The following is a 20,199-nucleotide window of genomic DNA, read 5'->3' on the forward strand; positions in this document are numbered from 1 at the left end:
GAGACCAGAGCGTGGAAAGACGGGAAGGGAGTCAGCCAAAGGTCACCTCTCAGTGTCAGGAGGACAAGCAAAGCCAGGCTCTGCTGGCTGCAAGCCTCTGGAGCCCTGGCTGATCTGCATTGATTCCTTGGTGCCACTTTCCCAGAGAGCTGACTCTGACCAGGCTGGCTCTTCCAAAACAGAACTTGCACAAATCCCCAGATTTCTTGCCCATTACTTGCATTTTGTGATGCAGATGTTTCTTTGTCCCTAACAGAAAAGTTATGTTACTTGAACAACCTGATTGATTATTTTTTCATTTTTTCACTTGATAAACCATTACTGAGCAATCTGGGCCACTAACCAGGCCAACTTTGGCTCTTTCTCTGATCCATGCAGCCTCTGCTCTCTCCTGTTTTTAGCTGGTCACTGACACAGGCAAACAACTCCTGGTCCCAGCTCCAGCTGAAGGCAGCGAATGCCCAGCAAGGATAAAAAAGCACGTTCCATAGAGGAGCTACAGCCTGAACATGAGCCTCTGTCGGAAGGGAGGGGCCAGCAAAGCACTTTCCAAGACTGATTAAAAGCTCTGCTCAGCTGCAGGAGGGTGGGAGATGGCAGCCAGGCTGACAGCTGGCACATCCTCACTGCAGAAGGATGTGGAGGTGGAAGTTTCTATCAAGGGTAGGAACACAAATCCTTCTTGATACCAGGAGTCATAAAATCTGTAACAGTGAATTAGGAGAGAACAAACAGGTTTTGTGCTTTTTTTAACCCCTTGAGAGAATTTCAGCTGTTTCTTGCCCATAAAATACACAGAAGTAAACTTGAACACCCTGGAAAAAGTTAAAGTAAATATATTTCAGGGAATTGAAGTGCTACAACATTTGTAATCTACCCCTCCCCTTCACCCTCCCCCTCCCCCGAAAAAAAACCCCAGAAAAATAATGAAATTTTAAGAGGAGTCAGTTATATTTCTTTGGGGATTTTTTTGGCATACTGCACTCACGTTTTCCAACTTCTCAACTGCAGATGCCAAAACTTACTTTTTTTTCTATAACATGGTATTTGAACATTACTAAATTATAGTTGAAGTGGGAACCAACACAATGTTAAATAAGAACACCAATAAAGACACAAATACCAATGCTGGTGATGCAAAAAACCACTAAGCCATTTCATCTGAGTAAACAGCATAAGAAACAAATCGAATTTTTGAATTGCTAACAAGTTAAATCACAAATTTTACGGTTTGCTATTAAGTATGATATACCACAAGAAACTTAATCACAAACTATTAGAGCTGGCATTAATTTGTGCTTGGCTTCCACTGCATAAAGCCCAAGTGCACCCTTGAGAGGGGCAATCCTTGTGCCTGTGGAAAATAACTGCGAACTTTGCCCTATGGAAGTTTGTAAGAGGCTGACACAGGAAAAAAAAAGTGAGTGGAAAGGATCTGACTGGAAACACAATAGCAGACTTAAAAGGCTCTGATAAATGAAAAGTCATTCCGAGATTAGGGTCTCATTCACAAAAATAACAAAGACATTCTCTGGTATGTGGCTGAAAATAGATTCCATATGAAAATGCTTAGTAGAGCTTATCAATACTTTTCATTCTCAGCTGCCTCTGCATAAATGCAGCAATTTTTAAAACTAAAATGCATTTAAGTTTTAAAAGGCATTTTAAAAACATTCTGTAATTTAGATGCAGAATCTACACAACTAATGTCTTCATTTTTTCAAACCAATAATGCAGTTTTAAAGATTTTGATGCTACAATTCCTTCATACTTTTTTTCCTTCCATCTGCCTGATCTTGTCCTCACTTCTTGTAAAAATACTATCAGCAAGGAAAAAGAGAACAACTTTCCTTGTCTGAAAACTGAACTGAGTGAAGAGTCAATTGATTCAAATGTTCCAGAAGCTTTGTGGAAAATTTAGAGAAAACACTGACAAACGTTTGTCATTTTCAGGCCATCTCTAATATCCAATGAATCTTTAAATCTCCCTATGCAGGGTATATGAAATATTCTGAACTTTGTAAAGGACAGTTGTGGACAGAATTTGTTCTCCTTTTCCATAAAAAAACCCAAACAAAAAAACCAACCCCGATGAACCAAACTGATGTAATTTTTTAAAAGACAAAGCAAATTAAAGTTTTCTCGGGTTGCCTAACATTTGTTCACATTTGTGCAGCATGTAATAATTCATTTAACAGCAAGAGCACGCCTTGGGGTTTGGGGGTGTAAAAAGCCACTGTTCTGTTGATACACTAGACATGAAAGCCTGGCAGCACAGAGCAAGGCACAGGCTCGGTGCTCCCACGTTTCTCACGGAGCACACGAACCCGAGAGAAGAGCCCACCAGCAACGGCACATGGGCGATTGTTGCTCCAGCAACCCCAGCCAAGAAAATAACACCCAGACTTCCCAGAGCGATTTAGCTCTAAAAATTCGCTCCGGCCCCGAGCGGGCCGGAGATGTCGCAGTCCAGCTCTGCGGCTCCCGGGCTTCCTTTCCCAAACAAACGCCGGCCAAGCGGGAATGCGGCGGCGCGCGGGCCAGCGCCACCTGGTGCCCAGCGCCGGGAAAGGTCCCCCCGGAGCACAGCGCAACGAGCGCTCCCAGCCTCGGCTCGCAGCCGAGCGCCGATTGTTCGCCTCGTTCGGCGTCTCCTTCTCCTTGGAGAGGTCTCATTTTCACCAAACAGCGTTCTAAGCCAGGAGGCGATTTAGCGTACGTTCAAAATATTGGGTTTTGGTTAAACGCATCCTCCCTGTGTTCAACCGGACAGGTCTTCAGTCAGAATTTGCTCTGCTATTAAACATGCAGTGTAGGAATCTGGGAATCCAAACTACCAAAAAGTCAACTCTGCAGCCATGACTCAAGCGAATAATCATGAGACATCTGTGGGACTACTTCCAGGAGTGGGAAAAGCAGCATATGTCTCCAAAAGTGCTCAGAGCAGTGCAATTCTGCCAATTCTATCACGCATCGCCTATCTGCTGGTTGAAGACACAGCTTTGGGAGTCAAGTGCTTCCACGTGAATCTGAATTCTAACCTAAAAAGAAAAAAGAATTTTTAAGCCTGTCAGATGAAAAGGCTTGGGGAGGTGTGAGACATGAACCCCCCAAACTAGATACTACGGTGAGTAATGAAGCAGTAATAAAATATTTTTAAATTTTTGTGAATACCACCAAGAGAGCGTGGGCATGGGTGCGTGGAGATGACAATACTGAGCAGACTCTGAAATTTGCTCTTGGAGGCAGCAGCTCAGTACATCAGCCTTTCAGGAGAAACCACCTCTGCAGGCTTGCACTTCACCTTCTGCCCCTGCTGAACAACCCTGTGCAAGAGGCTGGAAAACAGTTCTGAATCACTTGGGGGGGAAGGGGGAAAAGAGGGGATACTGACAAATCCTATTTATTTTCACAGATCAAACGTGGCAATTGTGGGTACAATTGTATTATTTACATAAATGATAACTACAATCTATCTCCTTCACCAGAAAAATCACCTAAATGCAGATACAGCCACAAAATCACCATGTACTGTATTACTCATCTTTGTGCTTTTATTAAAAATACAAACTGACATACAAATCCAATTCATGGCTTGTTTCTTCCCATTTCCACAACAATCCCAGGTTTTCTGCAAGAGTAGAACAAAGCAACCTGAAGTATCAAAAGTTCCCCCTTCATTGTCTGAAATCTGGCAGCTCACAGGGTTGTATGATGCTATAGGAAGCTTATTTTACTGTTCTTCTGTTGTGGTTTTCACCCTTGAGATTTTTTTCCTTTTTTTTTTTTCTTTTGCTTGCTGTTCGGGCGAGTTTGTATCTTCTAGCAGGAAGTCAGCATAGCATCTCAACTGCATCTTCAAATAAGACTTTTCCAAGCTGATGCGCTCTTTAGAGGTTTGTTCTTGTGGGGAAGCAGGCCGGTCCTCCTGGTTGCTTTGGAAAGCATCTCTTCACTGCACTTTCCATCTGCACAGGCTTCTGATTTAACCACTAAGGTCAAGTCTGTGTGGTTTTCCCACTCTGCCTGTTGCATTAGTAGCACTCTGAAAGTGAGACTTTCACTGGATGGGAAGTGTTTGGTGAATTTTTAAATACCATTATTGATTTCACATTAATTTTCTTTATGAACCAGGGAAAGCTCTTATGCGAGGGTATAACAGCCAAGAAATATTTGATAAGTTGTTTAAAATCTATTGCCTGGAAGAAGTGTGATAGATCAATTAATTTATTTTCCTGATATTTTAGTATATTCTTTAAAGATATTTTCACTGATTATCATTATCCATCCTGAAGGATACAGCACAAAAGTGATCATATATTACCTGCAGCAGAAGTGGCTGCCTCCTGGATCTTTGCCACAAGAGATATGGATATTTTGCCCAAAGCCGGTTTTTTTCGTTGCCTTCAATGAAACATGATTAGAAAATAATGATTTTGCCCCTACACCAGTCCATACTCATTCTATGGCTTCTGTTTTAGGGCATCAAACCTATAAAAAGGGCAGATTCTTCTTTATATGCAAACTTCTCTACCTGTTACATCAGTTTAGTTCACATCCCACAAGTGTTCTTTTGGATACAGATTGATTGTTCTTTAGTGAATAACTATTTAGTCATTCTTTGGCCTCAGAAAATTACCTTTGAATGTTTTATGCAGAAGTATTCATTATGAACAATTAATGTACTGAAACTGTAAGCACCTCAAGAAGGCATTATATAAAAGATGAGCAAATTTATGGTCATGCATCATTCAAACTTCCTGCACTTTACTTTCTTTTAAAATTTATGTCTTACATTGTAGTACAATAGCTTGCAACATTTTATGACCTGAATGGAATAATGTAAAAAATGTCTCTGTGTATTTTAGAAAAATTTTAGAAATTAAGAGTTTTCTCTACTAATATTTTTAGGTATGACACTTGACAGCTTTATAATAATTCAAAGTAGCTACTTTGCAACATTTCTTCACGTTTTTTAATCAGAAACCAAAAAAATTCGGTTCAGAGGAAGTCTCAGTCTACATAGAGACATTCTTAGAATGTGAGGAAAGTCTTTTGTATCAACTGGCAGTTGGAAGGACTACTTGGACCCATTTATATTGATATTTGTTAAGTTCTGTAATGTAGAACACTCTGAATTTAAACCTCTTAAACTTTTCCCTTTGACATGTGGAAGGATCTCAGATAGTTTCACTTAATTTAGTATGCTTTAAGCTTTGAAAATGATGCATGTTTCACATCACCATCCAAATGCTCTAAAAAGTGTTTTAAAGGTACTGCCAGCTAATTAACCAAATCCAGGAGCAGCAGATTTTAATCCAATTTCCAGTAAAATTGAAGTAACAGTCTCAGTGCAGCTGGTTTGCAGTGCTGGAAGGGAGAGGAGAGGTCACTTTAGGTGATTAGCTTCAGTCACGGGCAGCACATACCTCTCTCGTCAGTCACAGCACCACACCTAGGAGAACGTGAGCAGAGGAGTTCACTGGCTGGTTCCTCCTTGGCAAGAACAAACCCCCCCCCCCCCCCAAAAAAAAAAAAAAAAACCACCAAAAGAACCTTTAGCTCTGAGCCTTGCAAGTATCAGCTTCCTCCTCTGATTTACACAGTCACCCTTCTAGGTCACAGTACGAGTGCCATCTTTGTACCTTTTTGAGGGGACAGGTACAAGAAGCCTTGGATTTATCAAAGACAGGTTTGTTGCTTGAGCTTTATTCATCTTTTAGCTGACAGAGGTAATTGCTAAGTTTAACATGAGTTAGTAGTGAAGTACTTTGGATTTTAGACAAAAGTCATCAGTTGCAGAAATATTAGGAATAAATAGAATGCCAGTTGACTCTCACTCACAGACTACAATAAGGGAAATATTGTTGGACTAGGGTACGTATTCTAATTCATTATACTTGGCAGCTCAGTTAGAATTTCTCACTATAATACAGATATTTCCTCTTTCAGTGTACTGTAGTAATGGATATTCTTCCCTTTCTATCTCACATATAAGTGATGAACAGGATGTTTCTAATTAAAACCAACGCCAAACATTCCATTCCCCAATCTTCACCTTTTTATGTTCCTTTACTGACTACTCTTCCACACCTCCAAAAATTGACTCATAAATTGGACTGCCACCTTTTTCCACACCTCACAGGCCAAGTATGGAAACCCTGCACACACACAGCCCAGCAGAGTGTGGTGCAACAGAACTAGTGACCTGTCAAGATACTCACACAGGCTGTGGAAACTCTGTGACTGTGAGAGCTGCACCTCCTCTTTCCACCCAAACATGTTCAGAGTTATGCAAAATTCCAGGACCAAGCAGCCACAGCCCAGTACTGCCCAACACTGACTACTGCACCTAATGCCATGCTGGAACAGAGCACAGTGAGAAAATCAGATTTGATGCTTTTCTTTCTTCTCAGTTGTTTTCTGCCTCACTTAAAAAAAAAAAAAAGTAAAATGCCTGACGGCATTTTTTGTTGTGAACAGCTATTAATTAGTCCATAACCAAAGTGGTTCACAGAAGAAATGCCATCTACACAGATGTGAATCTGAAAAAACCCGACTTGCATCAAAATATGCCTGGTTTTGCCAAGCAGCTTATAGGACAAAGTCATCCATTTAATCACACAGTAATAAGATGACCAGTTTGATAAAAAAACAAAGACAAGGATCAGCTGTTAAGAAACAAAGATTACAAAACAAACAATAAAGGTTGAACATTTATAAACTTCTAGAGGAACAGCTTCTCTACTGACGTTGAACATGAACTTACAGTGAGTCAGTAACCTGTTTCCATAAAACAGCATAGAGACATCACTTCCCTTTATCCAATTCCTAAAAGGAAAATTCTCTAGAGTATTACACTAGTCTTACTCAAGCTTTCTTTCTCATCTTAGCTGAGACTTGAAAATAAACGATAATCTTGATTTCACATTTTTCTTTTCTGATTTGCTGTGAAAAAGCCATAAAAACTTAAGCAACAAGAAGATTTAAGACTCAGGAACTCAGTGACTCAGTAAATCTGAGTTTGTAGTATACTGGACACAGCCAAGTGGAAGAAAACCAGATTTTATTTAACATATTTAAATCAGTTGTTCTGTAAGCCATCCTGACAGTGAATGTGCATTTACATATACTATATAAATTTTGTTAAGGCCTAGATCACACTCATGCTCATCACCGAGAGTTTGTGGAGAAGATTTTACAGTGTCATTGATCTCATTTATACACACATTCTTCTGAATGGATGATCTATCCTCCATGTCTGCTTATCAGCATAAAATAAGATAATGATAAGAACCTGACACATTAGGGATTCACCATGGAAGGTGGGTTATTAGGGAATCAAAAAGATCACAACCAAGCCTTTGATGTGATAAAGATGGAATAGGAAAACTTTCTAGATCTAGAATGACCTAGGATGACAACCGAGTAGACTCAAAAGGGGATACCTGCAGCATGCTACCCTTAAAATCTATTCTGTTTTGTCAGTTATTCCTAGGAAAACACCTCCTGTTGCTGATTAGCTGACCCTGCTGAGGTGTAGGAATGTGTACATGGAAAATGGAGGCTAAAGAGAAGCAAATATATCACCATTTGAAGCAAACATGTGGTTAACTGGACAAACCATGCAGCACTGGAGAAAGTCACCTATAGGTACTGGCCTGTATGACATTTCTTACCAACTTATCTGTCAGGTGCCCTCAGCAGAAGTCTGAAGCTCCTTGATGGCAACAACCAACACCACCACCACGTGGCAACAGAGAGAAATTAACTGCTTGAAGTCCTTGCGTAGCTTGAGGTCTCTGCTTGCTGCGTGCTCCCTAGTTGGTCATGTCTGAAGTACGTGCTGCCACCTGCCTGGATGCACAGCTCAGCCACAGAGCAGAACGTGGGGCTTCAGCAGGAGCCCAGACAGCTCCTACAGCAGCACAACTATGGCTGAGAGCATTCCAACAAAACAGATCTAATTAGGAATGACTTTCACCCACAGGCCCAGGGAAATACTAAAGGAATGCTTCCAGGATCACAGTGAGCCAATCTGTCTCAAGCTTCCTTCATGGAAGGACCATCCTTTCCCACCACTTTTCTGCACTACCATTGCACATGTCTGAAAAACAGCTGTGCCTTCAGCTGGATTACTTTGCAGTCATTTTACTTTCTTGATCTGCCTGTGCTGCTGCAGAAATGCTGGTTGACAGAACAGGGTACAGCAGAAGGGCAGCAAAAATGTGACTGTGAAGAGCAGGATTGCTTCTTAGAGGCAACAGCAATTCGGAGCCTAACTGCAAAACACTCTTCAGGGCATCCAAAAATGCTTTCTGATGAAATATTTCTTGATTGTAAGAATAATTAGACCTCACCGCCACTTATCACATAGGGCACAACCAAGAGGCCCACCTGAGACAGCAAGATGGAGAAAAAGGACCTAAATTCCTCTCTTCTACCTGCTCAAACTAGAGAAGGCCCTGGCAAGACACCATATGCTACACTTTTTTTTTTCCTGGGCAGGTTCAGTCTTTCTATACTGAGAGAACTCTTATGGCAGAAAAGGATACTACAGCTTTGGAGCAGGACACTTAAAATGGCATCTGTGTCCCACACAACAAAGTGAAAAACTGTAATCTCTTTTTACAATGAAGAATTTGTTCCCACCAGTTAATAAAAACAGTTGTTATTAGGGCTAAAACTGTCATTACCGATAAAACCCACAGCCACCTGCTCTCCAGATTTGAGGTGAAGGCAGTTGTATTCATGTGCTGATGGTGAGACTACTTTTGTCTTCCTGCCTTCAGGATTGAAAGTAGCATCACTTCTCACTGCTGACCCCTCTCTGTATGGGGATCCCAAATCCCATTTAAACAACCACCACCTTTGGATGCTCTACAATGCTGCCAACTGTTTGACACATTGAAAATGAAGACTGGGATTCCTCACACTCACTTCGCATTTACCTGTTCACAACAAAGATGAAGCAAAGTGTCCCTAACTGCTCCTGCCCCTCTAGGTCTGTGATAGACCAGTTTTAGGGAACGTAAGTACTTTGTAAAAATGAGGAGCTGAGAATCCCACTGAGATGCTTTTAGGGAAGAACAACCCCCCAGTCAGCAAAAAATTTCATAAAGAAGCTATTCTTTTCCTTTGGAAGGTCTAAATCTGGAGCTGGACCCTCATGTAACTCCAGCCTCCTGGTATTAAACGATTGATTTTCCCAGTTGGGAGTATTGGATGTACTTCTTGTAAACATTTCTCATTTGGGACCTAACTCAATTCATTATGTTGAAAGATCTCTTCAGGCTGTATCCTCTCCAAGGCAGTATAAATAACACCCACATCAGCCTTATTTGGGGGGCAGAAAACCCCAGCTCTAAAGACAGGACTCATTATGTGCACATACTGCTGATGCAATATGCAAAAGTAGGCTCCAAGGATAAAAGCTGAGTGAAACCCATACTTGATCTCGGTACATGCACGTCTGAAAACGAACAGCAAGAAGCAAACCTTGAGTGAATGAGAACCACCAAATCAAAATAATATCTCATCATCTGTAAAATTGTGATTAATACCCAATCTATTCTAATTAATTTTAAAAATGAAGCTTTGCATCAGATCAGACTATCCAAAACATAAAAATTCAGTACAGTTGAGAGGACCAAGTTTGGAGACTTCATTGGGTACCATCAGGAAAAATGGACTGAAAATATAGAATGGATACTTGAAACAGTTCCATACTCCCAAAAAAATCCAGAAGGCAGTGGTGTAGATATTTATCTAGCTATGAAATTTCGACCAAGACAGCTAATAATGCTTTAAAACTCAGACACAATCCTGCCAAGACTTTTTTTAGAAGTTATTTTTATTTAAAAAAGTTAATGATTACTCAAGTACCACTCATGCTTCCAGAGAACTTTTGTTAGGGCAGAATTAGAATTAACATGTTAGATAAATATGTTGTAACAGTCATGTGAGCTTATAGGAAACAACACACATTCCCCACCCTGAGGTCTTTATTTTTAGCACAAAAACCAGGTTGGTATAGCAACAGAAAACATCCCAGCCACAGACTTTCACCCAGAAGGCAACCTAGGAAGGTCAGCTAACATCAAGCTGGATTGCAGGAGATGTGGATTCTAGGTAAAAGGAGGAGAGATTTAAGAGTCTTTTTCTGCAAGAGTGGGAAGATTCTAGCTGCACGAGATGGGTTGTAAAACACAATTAAGAGGAACTGAGGGTCAGGGACATTGCAACAAAATGACATTGGAATTTCTGAGCTGCACAGCAAGCATGTTCAAGCAGTTATGGGCATCATAAGCTATTTCTGAAAGGCCCACATTCTCCAATCTTAGGAGAAACAACCCCTTAATTTTAAAGAGCTACAATGTCGCGGCGGGCCCAGGGGCGGTGGTGGAGTGACCTTCTGTGGAGGACATCCTCGAGGCACAGGCACACCCTCCTTGCCCGCTCAGGGAGAGGAGTGATTTCAGCTCTCCCTGGAAAACCCCGCTTCGGCCAGCGCAGGAGGGAGAGACAGGAGCCGCATCTGGTGATCCAAGGCAAAGATTCTTATTCTTCTCTCCACGAAGGCATCCAGGAACAAGGGTTTCAGTGAGCAGGGTGGATATAGGAAAGCTTGGGGGTGGGCGGGGTAGAGCAACAGCGAATCATCTGAGGGCTCAGGGGCGGTACAAGACGGGAAGGGCCAACGGGACACAATTGATTAACATAGAACAGAAAGGCATGTCGGGACCAAATTTACAGTAGCCATGACAACGAGGGAGTGACTAGGAGCATTCCTCCCGGGGAGAGCAAAACATCATTCTGCTCTGGGGCTTTCTGCCTCCACACTAAAAGTCAGAAATTCACACTGGGTCAGTCCCAAATCTCCAATGCAGTATTTTTAGCCCAGGGACATATTAGCAGCATATGAGATGGTCCAAAATAATAGGCAAAATTCTTCTATTTCTGAAAGCAGTAACATGACACCGTGGAGAAAGCCTTAGGTAAGGACTCCTGTACCCTGGATTTTGTTCATAGCCCCGTTAATAGCCTGGAAATGCTCTTGGACAAGTCATTTTTCAGTCCTTTCTGCTTCACTTTCATCCATACAGAGAGGAAGAGACATGGTTCCTTTGCAAAACCACTTGAATCAATTCAAAAGCACAATAAAAAAAAATGACTCCTTGTATTTCTTTTCAAATCTACAAGCTGTAGCTAAAGGCTCTGTGGTGGGCTTTGTATAATAAACTATAACCGTGTTCTCAAAATATTTCTTGTTCTCTCACAAATATTAGGAAGCTAAAGCTAGGGAGAATACTTTGCAATTGCCACTTAATTAAAAGCTAGCAATTCAGTGTGGGGGGTGGTTGTTTCGTTGGTTTTTCTTTCCAATTTTCAAAATTATTGTTTCTGAACATTTTTAAAGACTGTTTTAGGCCATCACATACAAGTTGAACTCTGTCCTTATATTTTGTGAACTTTTTAGAAGTAATTCACAGATTCATTGAAATCTGTTGTTATCCTAGACTTGCTTTGATCAACTGTTAAAGCAACACCCATATCTTCAGGGTAAGGATGGATCATGAAAACTTAAATTAATCTGTTCCCCATTCAAAGCATTTCTAACAGGCTCTGAAGCAAGGCTCTTCAGTTTGCTAGCTGACATATACATTAAATAGAATAAAATAATGGTGATTCCCTGCAGATGACCCTGGCCTCAATCAGCCTTGCTGACTTAATATTTTACACTGTCCCATAGTAATTTCCCAATCCTGTTTATTCTGTGACCCCACCACCTCTAATCTCTCAGCAATACTCTGAGATTCCAGAAAAGAAACACTGATTCACTATCTTGATATTTATTGTCTTCACTTTAAAGAAAGTCAGCTGACTCAAAGTTGCTCTTCTGTCTCTGCACATCACCCTCACAAATAGGAATCCCCTTCATGACAACTTGCACTATACTTCTCTATGAAGCTGCCTCATCTCTAACTATTCTATGTTAACACATAATTAACAAGTTACTGTTATCACTAAGCACTATGGCATCTCTTCCTCCATGCAGGAGGTGCTCTCTTCAAAGCGGCAGCCAACTCTTCAAGAAGAAACAGAGAACCGGTTATCATTAACATTTAAATACACACATTTGAAGTTCAGTGCAGCTTAGTAGATGGTCTGAATATGATGAGCTAGCACTAGACAATTCTGTCCAAATTGCTTATGCTATAAATTCTCCAAGCAAGCTCTTCACCCTGGTCTTACACCCTTCTGTTCATAATGTGAGGCTGTTCAAGGGTCACCAAAAGGTGATTTGTGGCCAACATAACCAGCCCAGCAAGCATTTCTATTGTAGACAATTATGCAAAAAGATCACTGTACAGTTTAGCCCCACTTCCCATTCCCTCTCTTCCCAATTTAAATAAAGAAAAAGCTGTCTCAACAAAGGCAAAATTATCTTGCCAGTATAAATCACACCCACATTCAGGAATGGCTTATTAGCACTCCATACAGGATGGCTTAAAGCACCTCCACAGTGGTCAATACAATGAAGCCCAAATGAATAATTTCAGTGCTATTTCCATCACAGAATAGTGTTTTCCTTCTCAGAGGCTTTACAGCAGCAATAGAGACACAGGATGGCTGTAGAACATTTTAAAGACTGACAAACAAACCTGACATTATGATCAAGTCCCAGACAGGATACATTTAACAGCTATGAGAAGAGATACAGATATTTAGTTGATAATGTTTTGATGAGTTTTCAGGCTTTCTACTGTCTGGCTTTCTAAAGCACAGCCAAGAATGTCAGACGAGCACTACAAGTATTTCGTTACTCCATGCCTTGTAAGCAAACACTGAGTACTTACAGGAATCACTTTTTTTTGCACCAGTAATTTATCGAGTAACTGAATCAAGTCTGTATTATTCAGCATGAGGTTCTCATTTTTTCAACTCGGAGCATTTATCCCGAACTTCTGCGTAACTTCTATAGATTGCCCTCGATGTATTTTGGTTGTCAGTGAGAACACATCTTGGACCTCAAGGAGCTAATTACAGCAAGCGTTTTTGTAGGCCAAGAGACCATTCAGTTTCAAACTAGTTCAAGACTTCTTAAGGAAGTTTAGAGTTTGCTTCGATTAAATAAAGTTTTATTTTAGTATCAGAACCTTTAGATTCTTAAAGACTCTATGTGAAAAGTAGCTTGCTATCCATCCTTGAACAAGCTTTCAAAGACTTAGAATATGAAAAATTTGGAGTATACTTACATGGCACAATTTCAGCTAATCTTGTGACACCAAGAATTTGCTTGGTGAAGAGCAGAACTAGAACAGGAATAGATTCAAACAATCTAAATACTCCAGTTAAAAGATGAGAGGTTTCCAATGAGGGGGAAAAAAATCCTTAACCATGACACAGTAAATTCAGCACAATACTCGAGTAGGGTTATTTTTCCAATTCAAGACTTAAAGCAGTTTTACAGTGCTACTACCAAAAATAAAGATATTTAATGATATTTACATGTAATTATGTAACTCTACAGAACGTTCAGTACAGTAGCCTGGTAATTGTTATGACAGAAACTGGCCCCCAACAGACTGATGTTTATATTATTTTTCCCTACAAAGTTCTTCTCACAGGAGTTTAACTTAATGATTTCGAGCCCTAATATAAGAGAAGTTGGCAAGGATTACTTCCCTTGGACATGAAAAACATCCTCCACTGTTTCTCCAGTCATTCTTAAAGGCAACAAAATGGTAAGTCTAAAAAGTGCTCCTTAACAACTACTGAGATCTCTCACATATTTATATTTGCTCTAATATGAAATGACAGTTAGAATTTCACTCTCATTTCCTTTAGAATCACAAGTATAAATGTTTTTGAAGCTTTTTTCTTTTTAAAAGCTGTCATTTCCTTTAACTATATTATACCTTCATTTGTCAGCTTGAAACAAGCTCCTACCTAATGTGTTTTTAATTACCATCATTTATTCATATTCTATACCAGACAACACTCTTTTGCTTTTCAGGCATAGACAAGGGCCCTGGTTCCAGAAGCTCCCAGAGCTTAGTTTAAGTAGGACTCCACACAAACCCACCTTCACAGCATTAGAAGCAGATTCCTGAGCAACCCTACAAAGAGAAGATCTCTTCCTTACTGCTTGTATTGTGCCATCCATTTTATTAAGTGACTCCTGAAAAGGAAAAAGACCACAGTAGCTTCGTTTAATTTTTTCCCCCGCTCTGAGGCCATCAGCTGAGCACCAACACAACACATACAATAAAGGAGGGAAAGCCTCATACACTTGTCTAAAGCCCCCCCAAAAAAGAGCATTCTCGTTGTATTAAGAAAAGGTAGCACAAAGACGAGAGCCAAGGCCAAGGAATATACACAAATCCAGAGGGAAAAAATGGTTACCAACCAGTCAGGAAACCGAAACGAGCCGGCACCCACAGCACGGCTAATCCCAGCCTAGGCAGGGTTACCAAGGCGCACGGCACCACAACAAGGCACCGTCGCCAGACGCCCGCCCTCTCTCCCTCATCACACACGGCCTGAGCGGAGCCTGCCGGGCCCCTCCGCTGCCCGTCTGCCGCCAGCGAGCCCAGCAGCTTCCGGGCTGCCCCGAGCCCGGCTCCTCACGGACACCGCCGCCACAGCCAGGCCCGGGCGCCGCCATTGCCGCCTCGCACGCGCGGCCCCGGCCTTTTATCGGCACCGCGCCGCCCCACCCCGCGCCGCGCCGCCCGCCCGCCCCTCCCCAGCCTGCGCACCGATAGTACGGCAGCGCGGATTGGCCGCACCGGGGCCAGCCGTTTGTGTGGGGCGCGGCGATTGGCGGAGCGCGGCCGCCCAACGGCCGCCCGCTCGCGAGCGCGTCCCTGGCGGTGTCAATGGCTCCTCCTGCCACGGAGCAGCGACGGGCCTGAGCCGGGCAGGACCGCGGGATCGCCGGGGCCGGGACGGGGGGGCGCGGCGCCATCGTCCCCCACAGCAGCGCTGGGAGAGCCGGCGGCTCCTCTGCCTTCGAGCGAGCCGGCAGCGGCGGCGGCGGGACTCGCGCCCGGAGATTTCCCCCCCGCCCTTCCCTGCTGCCCGCGCCTGCGAGGCGGCCGCCCCGGGGCTCCCTCCAAGCGCCCTCGTCCCCGCCGAGGCACCGGTTGCCGGAGGATTCCCCCCCCTCCCCTCCCGCCGCCCACACGAGCCGGCAAATGAACTCGGTCCGAGCCGCCAACAGGAGACCCAGGCGAGTGTCCAGGCCGCGCCCGGTGCAGCAGCAGCAGCAGGAGAGGAACAACGCCGCCGCCGCCGCCGGGGATCGGGGTAAGCCGGGCTCGGGGCCCGCCCTGCGCGGGGACCGGCAGGAAAAGCCCAGGCTGCTTCACCCTTGGCTCCCGCTCAGGCCGCGCTTTGTTTGGCTCGGGCTCTGCCCCGGCTCGGGGGGAGGCGGGGGCTCGGCCCCTTCCCCGGCCGGGGAGGGGGGAGCCGATCGCCCGCGGCCCCTCGGGACGAGACACCCCCCCGAACCCCCGCCCCGTCCCTGGGGACGGCGAGCGGGCGAGGCGCCCTCGCCCCCCGGGAACACTGGTGCCTCCCCGCGGGGAGCGGCGGGCCGGGCCCCTGAGGGGCGCGGGGGGAGAGCGCCCGGGGGGCTGCGGGGTGGGGGGAGGCGGTGGTGGCGGGCGGCTTGCGGTGGCACCTTCCCCGAAATGGTGTCCGGGGGCGGCGGCTCCAGGTCTGGCCGAGGCTCCGCGGGGCCGGGCCCGCCGCGCCGCGCCTGCTGCGCAGTTTGGGCTCCGGCTCCAGCGCCGGCGGGGGGGCCGCGGCCCATCAGCCATTGATCCCCCCCGGCCACACCGCCCCCGCGGCCCCGGAGCGGAGCGGGGGCTCGGGCCGCCTGCGCCTCAGCCCTGCCCGGCCGGGGCCTAGCGTGAAAATGTTGACAATTCGGAGCTAATGGGGGAAAGCACCATTGTGTGAGGGCATGAGGAAGCGGCGAGGTGGGATTCGCCCCTCATGGAGCCCAGAGCGGGGTGCAGGGGGCTCGGGGGTGGCGGCCCCTCGGGCCTGTCGCTGTCGCCCCAGCGGTGGCTCTGGGGGTGCCACTGTGCGTGTGCTCCGACTGTTCAGGGCTGGTGGTGGCTGTGCTTTTTTTTTTTTTTGAAGGCGAGATGGGGGTGGGATTGGAGGAGACATTTTGCATGTCTTATCTGGTGGATTGGATTTTAATTTTTTATGCATTACCTGTCACAACTCCGGCGTGATAAAGGAGACTGATCCGCGGTGCGGTCTTAGGTGTACAAATGCCTTTTTAAAATTAAAAAAAAAAAAAAAAAAGAAGGCTTCATTGTCAGCTGAATGTCTTTTGTTTGAATATCTAGGATATCACATTGAGAACAAGGTATTTTAACTACGGAGATGCGTCGCGATAAATACTTTAGTGCATTTTATGCAATCAGAACATTTTAAGTAGATGAAGTAAAGAAAATTTAATCTGAGGAAGTATTTTTAATTCTCCATTCCTCTCCCTCCCCTCCCTCCCCTTCCTTCCCCCGCCCCCCCTCGCACACATTGGTCAGAGCAAAGAATGTTACCCAGACCAGATTGCTGTGTATATAACCAGAGGATGTGATGTCTTATGCCCAATTATGGGTCTTGTGTAAACCTTCCAAAATCTTCAGTAATTATATGATTAAAATTACTTCTCTGGTATACTGACATTTAAAAGAAAAACAACACAGAAAATAAAGAAAAACAACAACAAAAAAAGAACTTCTTCCTCTCAAAGACATGCACTGAGGGTTTTCATCATCGATGTTCCATATGCAGAATATAGGGGATTTTTTCAACCCCATGGCTTACTTTGCATTTTAAACAGATGAAAATACAATTTATAAAAGGTATCCAGAATGATGTGCTTATGGATTAAATGCAGTGATTATTCAGTTTTACATTAGACTGCCACTGTTCATATGTTACTAATTTGCTGAAGATACAGGCAGAAACTTCCTCTATTAAAAATGTGAGGCTGCAGTGTGTTTGTATTACTCTGACATTTCTGGAACTGTGGATTCACCTAATTTTTTTTTTCTTTTTTACATTGTTCTGTGCTGTTGACCACTTAGTGGTGATGAAATTATAACAAAATCAAATTCCACGGTTTGTGGAAATTACTGTTCCATGTGCATCACTGCTACCTTTTTCCTTGCATTTTTGAAGGTCAGTAGTGCTAGATCTCACTTGCCCAAAAATGTATCAACAGCATTAAGGTTTTTTTTGTCAGTAATGTTCCATCTACATTTGGGGTTTCTCTAGTGCAGCTTGTCTTCTGTCTCAGGATTTGCAAGGTCTGATCCACTGTATTTGGAAAGTAATTTCAGTTTTACCTGTGACTTTGATCGCTTTGTGCAGGGCTATTGCAGTAAAGGCTGATGAATAATGCTACTAAATTAAAAGCCAATATACTGGGGTTAGACTATACCATGCAAATCAGTGTTGACTTCTTTCACCTTTATTCCCGAGCAATGTAGGTCATCCTAGAAAAGGCTGTAGAAAGGAATTAGTATAAGTTATTAAGAAAGGGTTTCTATTGAACTCAGATTTAAATTTGTTTAAAAAACCCTCTTACTGGATACTGTGAGTGCAGCTGTGACGGAACAGAAATTATTTTTTGTTACTGTTAATTTCTTTCCTCCTTCATATTACAGCTCTGTACTTATAACCACAGATATCATGGGACAGAGTTGATAATACAGCTCAGTTAATCTTTGGAACTTCTTGTTTCATATCATTAGATTGCTTAGTAAAACATGTACTAGGTCTTGAGCTTTATTTATTATTTAATGCTGCGTAAGTAGACAGTGTTTTACAACTGAGTAACAGCTGTTACATGTTCACTACTGGGTAAAAATCAAGTTATGATGCCTATTGTTAATAAATAGATCACTGGGAAAAATGCTTTTATAAAAATCCTTCCTCAAAGGTTCCTTATAAGAATTTAAAAATCCTACAAAGCTGTGTTTTATACTGAAGTGATTCTCATTTTATGTTAATGAAAAAACAAATCTAATGAATATATAACCATGCTGTCTGTATTATACATAGATGAACAATACCTGTGTACCTGTGTTCTGGTTAGTGGAGAAGGGAGATCATAAATGATGGCAGATAAAAATATTTTGTGCCCCAGACTCACTGCGTTATACAGCCAAGATAAAATGCCACCAGGATACACTTCCAAGATGTTTTGCCTTATGCTCTGCTGTTCACACCTCCCTCCATCTAAATTAGCCACTCTGGCTACCCTATGCCACTTCTGTTTTACCTTCTCTCTTCTGATCTCTCCCTAATCACCAGTGGGGTTACCAGTGGTTTATTCAGTGGTTTTGCAGTTCTGCATGAAAGATATAGAATAGATGTGTCCTTTTATTTTCTCTAGGACAAAGGTCTACCCAAATGGAAATCTGGACTTGGTAATGTTTATGATTAAATATTCCCATGTTTGCTTATAGTGCTGCTTTTTCTTCCTTGAGCATATAGGTTTGGTTAGTTTTAGGAAGAAGACAAGGTTAGACATTTATTTTAAAAGACCAGAAGATCTTGTCCAGAATGCAGCTGAAATTGTCAACCTCAGAGCTATCATATGATTATTTTTTTCTTGTTTCTGTTCTTCTCAATAACTCCATTAGTGCGTATGTGCCTCCGTAAAACCAGCACATCACTGGATGTAGTACTAATGAGGTTCTGAGCTGCATGCCTAGAATTAAGTGCTCTTGGGGTCGGCTCCCGTGTGCTAAGTGCCCAGCTGCATCTGCCACAGAGCTGCGCGCTGCTGTTACGTGGTGGCGGTGACCATGTGACAAGGCAGGGAGCTGGCTCCGGAGCTGCCTGCGCCAAACGCTAACTGCTTTTTTTTTTTCCCAGGTTGATTTTTGGCACGAGTGCTGCTACAAGGGAAGGGATAACACTGAACGCCTGTGGGTGTGGTGGGACTGTGGCAGCTCCAATTTAGATTGGGTTAAGCTGGGTCAATACTTTTGGAGCTGAGGCAAGTTTAATACATGCAGCCTGTAAACCTACCTTGCAACTTTGCTTCCCCTCCTAGCGCCAATCTATTTTGCAGTGAAAACGAGATACATACACCATACAGTCTGTGTGTCATTCTACAACTTCTGAACTTGTTAGCTCGTTTCAACCAAAGCTGACAAAGGGATGTGAAGTTAAGTTTTGTGGAAACTATTGGCTGGGCAGAGGACAAAGACAATGAGGGAAAGACATTTATAACTCACTCTCTCTAGCCATGCCAAGAAGGAGCAACCAGCTGGCCTGTCAGCACACAAGGTAATTGAATTAGTCATTTGTCTGTTTAGGGGACACGAGGGCTTGACGTACTGGGGAAAAGAGTAGGTTAGGCTCTGTACAACAAACATGTAGAAACTAAGCTCCAGTACAGTCCTTGCTCACAACGTTTGAATTTTGTAATGTTAAGATAAATATCTTAGGAAAGGTAAGGAGTCTTTATTTGGCTCAGTTTGAAGTGTATGTGTGTAAGCATATGCATGATTATATATAATTTTTTTTTTAGTATGTGCACCAAAAGGCTTATTTGGTGAGTGCAGGGCAGTAATAGTAACTGAATTAGATTACTCTTATTCTGAAGCAAATGCACAGACTTGCATCAAAGCACCTAAATGGGTTTCAGTTTTGTAGGATCATCCCTTAGGTTGAGAAGTCAAATCGGGCATCGGTTGCTCCACATAGAAAGAAAAATGGTTAAAGCTTTTCTCTCTTCCTTGAAAGTGAGTCATGGGCTGGGAAAAGATATATTCACATATGGAAATATAGTTCTTGTTTTTGCAATGAAAAGTTTCAAAGTCTACCTTAGAGATAAAAGTTTAGAGTCTATAAACTTGGTTCTTCAAATACAACTTCTGTTTCCCAAAGCTTCATTCTGCATGACAAGTACAAAGGAGTATCTGTGTACCTTTGTTGTCCTGCATGTAGGACAAGTGCCTAAACCTATGCTAAAGGTTTTCTGTTTCATTTGGAAAGATAAAAATCAAGTGTATTTGTTCTTGGCATACATGGTAGTGTTCATTGCCTATAGTTTTGATATATTTTAGTCAATCATAAGACTATTAACATCAGTTCTAGTTTCCAAGAAGTGCCAAATCTTTTTTAACTTTCTGTGTTACAAAAACTTGGAGC

General features: G+C 43.1%; 1 protein-coding gene and 1 long non-coding RNA gene across 4 annotated transcripts in view; one reads left to right on the forward strand and one right to left on the reverse strand.

The window, feature by feature from the left end:
- Positions 1 to 944: 944 nt before the first annotated feature.
- LOC106853943 (uncharacterized) lies at positions 945 to 14,661 on the reverse strand. 2 transcript variants are annotated; one of them, XR_015802158.1, is made up of 4 exons: positions 14,414 to 14,661; positions 6,225 to 14,185; positions 4,325 to 5,455; positions 945 to 3,041 (listed from the first exon to the last, which is right to left on the reverse strand). It is a non-coding gene; the product is annotated as an uncharacterized LOC106853943 (long non-coding RNA). The 2 variants fall into 2 exon arrangements; XR_015802157.1 differs by lacking the exon at positions 945 to 3,041 and having other exon boundaries at positions 3,533 to 5,455.
- A 226-nt stretch (positions 14,662 to 14,887) lies between these two features.
- Positions 14,888 to 20,199, forward strand: part of FBXO11 (F-box protein 11) — a 70,185-nt gene continuing 64,873 nt past the window's right edge. The window contains exon 1 of one of the 2 annotated variants that reach the window (XM_088161044.1): positions 14,888 to 15,315. In XM_088161044.1, coding sequence (XP_088017170.1) covers positions 15,204 to 15,315 — 112 coding nt within the window. In that variant the 5' untranslated portion in view covers positions 14,888 to 15,203. The remainder of the gene's footprint in view (positions 15,316 to 20,199) is intronic. The other variant, XM_088161043.1, reaches the window with a different exon arrangement.

Source organism: Sturnus vulgaris, chromosome 3 (assembly GCF_052056855.1).
Source record: "Sturnus vulgaris isolate bStuVul1 chromosome 3, bStuVul1.hap1, whole genome shotgun sequence".
In the NCBI taxonomy this organism is placed as follows: Eukaryota; Metazoa; Chordata; class Aves; order Passeriformes; family Sturnidae; genus Sturnus; species Sturnus vulgaris.